This window comes from Numida meleagris, chromosome 5 (assembly GCF_002078875.1).
Source record: "Numida meleagris isolate 19003 breed g44 Domestic line chromosome 5, NumMel1.0, whole genome shotgun sequence".
Taxonomy (NCBI): Eukaryota; Metazoa; Chordata; class Aves; order Galliformes; family Numididae; genus Numida; species Numida meleagris.
In genome coordinates, this window is record NC_034413.1 from 26,351,237 (window position 1) to 26,358,251 (window position 7,015).

Below are 7,015 nucleotides of genomic sequence, written 5' to 3' on the forward strand. Positions count from 1 at the left end.
TTTGGTAAACATTCATGCACTTAGACAAAAGTGTCTTTCAACGTTACACAGCCTAAAGCTGAGCATTACATCATATATAATGTAAGAGGAAGGTCTGAAGACTGTTGTATTATCCCTTCAAAATAATACGACTGGAATTTACTTTGAACGACGGCACTAAAAGGCAAAGTAAGAGAAAACAAAGGACTGACCAAAATAAGGCACAAATTCTGAATGCTTAAATGCTTTTACAGGTTATTTTTTAAATCTATGGCAGTAATTCATTTCTCCAATATTTAGTCAAGGCTTTTTTTATTTCTAAGTAGTTCAAATTATCATGTCCTGAGTTAACCACTACTACTACACTGTAGTGCTGTGACTTCATCCACCTGTGCAATGTTCATAGACTGTGAACGTATTCCAGTGACTTTGGAGCATTTTATTGTGTAGCTGATAATTTAACTAATTGATGTATAATATGTTTAAGTTACAATAAATGGTTACTCCCCACTTAGTTGTTTCTACAAACTGACGGTGGAAAAATAAGCTGGGCTGTATGGGGCACAAATGCCCACTAATACTTCTCTTCTGTATGCCACTGCACTGTTGGAACTAAAATCTGGTCCAGCAAACCTTTGCCAGCTACAGCTTTCTGGCCTCTCTTCTAAATACTCAGTGTAGATAAGCTTGTGCCAGCCCTTCAATACATCCAGCACCAAAACCATTACTACTGCATCAGTACACCCGACTTGCTTTATTCTGGGAAGTTCAAGCCTGTTGTGGCTCTTATGACACAAGTAAGTGCCGAAGTGTGCTGGATCACAGGTAACACTACCTTCATATTCCATCTCAGTGTTCAGAACATATAAACTACATATACTAACTGCAGGGGAATAAGAAAATCTCCAGATAATCTGAGTTTAATAAATTTAAGGTTGATCCATACATATTTCTAATCAGAAGTCTGTGTGGACTTATTACTCTGTAGCAGGAAATGCCCCCTTCGTCTATCTCCTTCCATAACTGGAATAAGCACATTTAAGAAATAAAAGTGTAGAAACGCTAGTGTTGAGGAAAAAAAAGAATAAGCATTTGTTTACAAATCAAAATATCAGCAGTTAAATTCATATTGTGGTCTTAAAACTTTCCTAGGTTGATGAAGAATGAAGTCCCGTTAAACTGACTCAATTTGCAGGTCATCACTGCTGACACAAGGAGACAACAGGAACATGGCTGGGGGAATGCTGACCTTTCATTTAAATACATATAAAATACTCAAAGCTCAACTGAAATATGCCATTTGTAGACAAATGGCTACAAGGAAGAAGGGAATTGCATTAGCTTAATTATATCCATGTAAGAGTATTTGTGCATGTGCACACATGGAAACAAAAGAGGAAAACTTGGAATATTAAGCATCTTCCTGTGCACAAGAATCTTTCTTAGAGTTAGACAGCTTCCTTGTCCCTGACAGGTAAAAAAAAGTAAAGAATGCAATCTATTGAAAATAGCAACAAGGGTCTTCTAAAAACACGGAAGACGACACAGGTTTCTCTTCTAAATGACAACAACGATATTTTCATTGAAGGATTATCAGCTCCATTTCTTCCCAAATGCCATACCTGTTGAAGTTAATGTCTGGATAACTAGAATACTCAGACTTCATCTTCGCATTGCGGCGTGGAAAAGTACAGAAGAAAGCATTGGCCAGAAAACTAGCAATCTGTTCCTGTGACATAGTGATGGAGTGATTCATCTTTTGTTTCAGTAGAGGTATTGGCTACCAAGTGGGAACAAAAGAGGTGAGGGGGAGGGAGGGCCAGGAGAAAAGGGAGGGAAGGAGAGAGAAAAATAATTAGCTTACCCATTTTAAAAGAAAAAACAGGAGCACAAAATTACATTTGTTAAATTAGAGCAAGAGTAATTTAGGCCATTGGTGAACCCTTTAATCAGCAGAACCATTAAAGTCAAGAACAGTTTATTCAAGACAATTGGGAAAAGGCTTGCTGACAAACTGCAGATTTCTAATCAATAATAAAAAAAGAGACCAAGAAAACACAACTTATCAAACAAAATCAGGGGAAATAGAGGGGAAAAAATATGCAGGATTTGCAGTTCCTGGGCAATCTTAAAAACTGAAGTAAAATATTCCATTTTGATAGTTGAATACATAAGAACTCACTAAGGAATGTTTTCAGCTACAATAACCATGCTTCACATTTACAAAGAAAGGTGGAGGCCATTTCACAGCTGTCACCCAATGGCTTGATTTTTTATTCCTGGCCTCCCTGAATCAAAACAACAGACTGATAATCTTTGCAGGAAGTGTATGATTAACAATTCTTTTATAATCAGAAAAAAAAGCTTTTATAATCAAAAAAGCACAGCCTTATTTCAATCTTTTATTTGGTATTTTGACTCTAGACAGAGTTTCTCCAATTTGAAGAGAAACAAAGGAGTGGAAACGAAACTTAAGTACTACCACCTTTCCTTTAATTAGGCTTTGTCTCCTGATATGAGATTTTCCCGGGTCATATTCAAGCCATTTTATTTAAAAAACAAAATATGTTTACATGACAATATCAGGACAAAAATGGCTGTTTACCAAGGAGTTCAGTAACAATTATGATAAATCCCCTTGATAGCAGGGAGAGAACTGTTTTCACTGCCTCTTCCAATATTCTCAGCAATCACCATTGGCTTAGCTCCAGGAAGCTAAACAGACATGATTTAATCCCTTTAGTTGTGAATATAGAAGCTGTTGCTAATTTACACTGTTGAATACACAGCTCTGTTTGCTCCGCAACACAATTTCTTTCATTCTTATAATTACAACATTCACTTGGTATCCCATTCTGTCTTCTGGCTATTTAATTAACATGCTATATTACAATTTCTGAAGTCACACTGAGGGGGAAAAGAAGCCTGAAAAGCGTGTGCGCGCTCTCTCTCTCTCTCTCAGTTCTACAAGTCTAGTTTTACATATAACAAAAAAAAATAGCTCTCACAAAATTCTTAACCATTTATACCACTTAACACTATAAATACTTATCTTTATGATAGGCATTACCACATGACCTAGTGAGTGCTGTGCTTGATTGTGTTTAGAAACTTGGCAACATTCTCAAAAAACTCTCCCAGCAGCGACTAGCTAAAAATGTGCTTAAGAAATATTTACACTGTTTGAAATTGTCTATTTGTTGTAGAATGCTTTCCGCATAAAGCAGGGAAAGATTTTCCTGCTCCAGTTCAACAAAATCAATTAAGAAAAGCATGACAAAAGAGTACACAAATTAGAGTCCTAACCCCGCTAATGTGTTATCATACATCCTCAATCCTATTCACTTCAATGAAATTATTCACAATAGGGTTTCCATTAGCTTTACAATTCACTCAACTGATTCCTGTTACAACAGCAAAGAATTAAAGCTGGTACGTGAACAAGTACTGTGATGCTCTCAACAGAATAAACTATGCTTCCAGGGAAGGCTTTATGAAAAAACTATGATTAAGAGTTCTAAAATGCAAAAATCAGACATGTTAACATTATTCAAGTACTCCAGTTGATAAGTGTGATTGTATTACAAGACGTGCATGATCCATTTTGCTCCCTAGGCCTCGGCTACATTCGGTACAAAAGCTTTATTTTTTATTAAAAATATAACAGAGCTTGATCTTTTGACCTTAATCATGAGAATTACTTTACAGAAAATTGGTCTGCTTGAGAGCACGTAGCTAGGCTAGCTGTGTTTGCTCACCTGCGTGCAGATAGTAGGGAGACAGAGTGCCAGCTTGACCATATCAGGAAGAATGGACTGGAATAAATGCTGGGCCTCTGCATCTTCAAGAACCTAGTTAAAAAGGGAAATAAGTAAATAAACAACAATTTTAAAAAGCTTTTAACTCAGAAATAATAATTGTACAAAAAAGTTTACGAAAACAGGGCCCATTCAAAAGAAATGAGAAAAGACTTATTAGCCTAATACAAATCAAAGTTTTAGAATTTTTTATCATAGTATCTCACTGAATTTTATCTTCCAATAGCCCTCTAGCTTGAAATACAGAAACAACTCTCTCTCAAAAGTCACAGCTGAGAAAGCATGTGGTTAAATGCACTATGAAGGAATTTTGAGTAAGTTATTATTTGATTTTTTTTTCAAAACAATGAACGAAAATCATGATGTAAATAATATTCATATAAATAATATAAATCTGTACATAACCAGTAGAGTAGTACTCAAAAGATTTGATTTCCTTTGATATACAGGCCATAGTCTGAGGCAAGCATCTATGACATTGCCCTGTTAATGCTGTGTCAGACCAATGGTCCTCAGCATCTGCAACACAAAACACAGTAAGAGCATGTAGGCCTGGCCACACCCTGCTGTTCATCCCCATCACGTTTCCCCAACATCCACACACACTGGACCACATCTATTAAAGGGCTGCAGCCTCAAGTTCCTGCATGCTGAAGCTGTGAGCTCCTCAGCCTCTTCCTTTCACTGTCTTCCCAGAACTGATGACACTCAAAAAACAGGTACAGGTACATCCAGTTTTCAGAAGGCTTCTCAGACCCCGTCACATCACACCCCTCTGCCCTATCTTGGCTGCCAAAGCACGCAGAGCACTGTCAGCACTGAGCCCAAGATCTCCCTTTTAAGTCACAGCTGCCAGTTCTGAGTTCAACCAAAGGAAAACAAGACATCTACTTCATAAAGCATACTGCACTCCATATAATACAAACTGAAAACATTGTTTAAAAGGCTAGCAATTTCAGTTCTTCCAAGATCATTAAAATAGCTACAGAAATATGTCTGTGCCACTCCATCCTATCTGAAGTGATACAAAACACTAAGTGTGCTCAGGAAGTTAAAAAAAAAAAAACAACACATACAAATACTCAAAGGAAAAACAACATATGGCAGGGAAGGGTAGGGGGAAATAAAAGAACAATGCCATTACCTACATAGTCACTTCCCATACGCTATGTATGATATTTAGGGAGATATACAGAAGTTTTAAACTGTAACAAGAACTTCCAAAGAACAGCAAGCCTAGAAGATCTGAAAATTATTTAATAGAGCACAAACATAACACTTTGGTTAAGAAAAGTTTCTCTGTTCTATTGCCATTGGCTGCATATAGGCTTATGTTTTTACATAGTACAGATCAGATACTGCAAACAACCACCTCACCTTCAGCACCATCTGCTCTAGCAGGAAACTTTTCCTTGTTCTTAGGTGCAATGTTTAAGTACCAGACAGAAACAAAATAGGCATTAGGACTTGAAATTCAGACCTCAATAAATAAAATGAATATGTAAGTTAAATCTATTCAAAAGATGACATTTAACCTCTGATGTCTACTGGGCTGTCAAATTCTGATATTCTCTCCCCTTTGGGCAAAGCTTCCTCTCTTTTAAAATTGACATAAAAATAGTGGCTGCCATGCTTTGCTGACTGCCACAGACTATGCAGTATCACTTATCTGGTGACACATTATGGCACCGGACTTTGTCATAGCTGTCAAGGCTTCAACCTTTTCTTTATGCTTCTTTTAAAACAATATAACAATAGTATGAGACAATTTCTCCCCTAAGCAGAGGCAGGGCCAGCAACTTCTCAGCTGATGCAGAATATGTAACTAAGTAGTTTACTTTTATAACTGAAACTGTGCTGCTTCTTCTCACCTTCCTAATGTTCTTATTCCCATATACCATTTTTACTAGATATCCACTAGAAATCCATCAAAATCGGGAGCTGTAAATGCTCACGTGTCTTCACTGGCCTTCGGGCAGATTATTCCTACATCTACATAACAAGTAAGTGTCTGTTGTTGTGTTATGTTTTTTAAAAAGCTACACTGTCGCAAGACAAGTCACTTAAAAGATCCCACATCGTAAAGATGATCAACGTGAGTGCTAAGCTCACAAACCTTGCCAAGGAACCCTCACCACTGTCCTCCTCTGGCCAAACCACCAGGAAGCCTAAGCACTCCTGGTTTTGAATGCTCTCCTACTTAAGAATAGCTTTAACTTCTCCCCAGAATTTTCTCCTTGAAAACAACTCCCTGAGGGAAATGTTTGGTCCTGTGCTTCTCACTTAATTCTTGATGTTATAACCCATTATTGAACAGTGGCAACAAGTCAGATACATAGATCCTTTCACATCTTTAAGTTCTTAGAGAACCAAGTAACTTGAGTCACAGCCATATGCACGTAATCACAGCTTTACTTTTTCTGCCCATGGATTCTTGCTATAAGGAACATTCCTATGAGGTTTCTATGAGATAACACTGATGCAGCCCAGCCCACTAGGCCCTCTTTATCTTTTGACCCTCAGAACAGCACAACAGCACAGCTGCAGCTTCGCAGGCCAGCCACTATCACTGCATGTTCTCAGCTACGCTCAGTGCAACATGGAGCCTAGTTGTTACCTGTAATACTTCTCAGACCTCGAGAGCAGCGAAAAAGAACTGCAGGGTGTGGAACGTTGACTCCATGGTTCCATCTGACAGACATTCCACCACGCAAACACTAACTTGGGAGAACTTCGCAGCAGCACAAACAGTAACTGGTCATAAAAATGAATAAAGATTTTTTTGAGAAAGAAACCCTCTTCAGAAATGATAACTTGTATTGATGTAAAATGCAGCATATCTGGAGTCATATTACGTATCCTTATTTATTATTGCTGAAAGAGGGACGTGCAATTCTTCACCCTCAAGCAGACACACCCACCCAACATTCCTGAGATCCTTCAGCTTGCTAAACCCACAGGAAAATAATCTGAGGGATTGTCTTCCACTGCATCAGCACGTCAAACCAGCCTACCAAAAGGTCCTACATTACTGATGTGGGGCAAGGCAGGTGGCAGGTGAAAGAGAACCAAGCGGTCCCCAGGTCAGCGCAGTACAAAGGCAACTCTTCACACTGAGGAAGCAATGTTCTAGTTGGTGCAAAGCTGTTAACCATCTTAATGAAGCAATGTCAACGGTTTACAGGCGTTAGGCCCGATTCCGTGACAAAGGGGACGGG

At 38.3% G+C, this 7,015-nt stretch overlaps 1 protein-coding gene across 3 annotated transcripts in view; it reads right to left on the reverse strand.

Moving 5' to 3' along the window:
• PARG (poly(ADP-ribose) glycohydrolase) overlaps positions 1–7,015 on the reverse strand; it is a 67,277-nt gene that overhangs the window by 34,262 nt on the left and 26,000 nt on the right. For 2 of the 3 annotated variants that reach the window (XR_002439390.1, XM_021398957.1), the window contains exons 8-9: positions 3,738–3,830; positions 1,602–1,759 (exon numbers count right to left, since the gene is read on the reverse strand). Coding sequence is in view for 2 of the 3 variants with exons in the window: in XM_021398957.1 (XP_021254632.1) it covers positions 1,602–1,759; positions 3,738–3,830 (251 nt within the window). In the remaining variant the exon portion in view is untranslated. Of the gene's footprint in view, positions 1–1,601; positions 1,760–3,737; positions 3,831–6,414; positions 6,552–7,015 lie in introns of all 3 variants that reach the window. The other variant, XM_021398958.1, reaches the window with a different exon arrangement.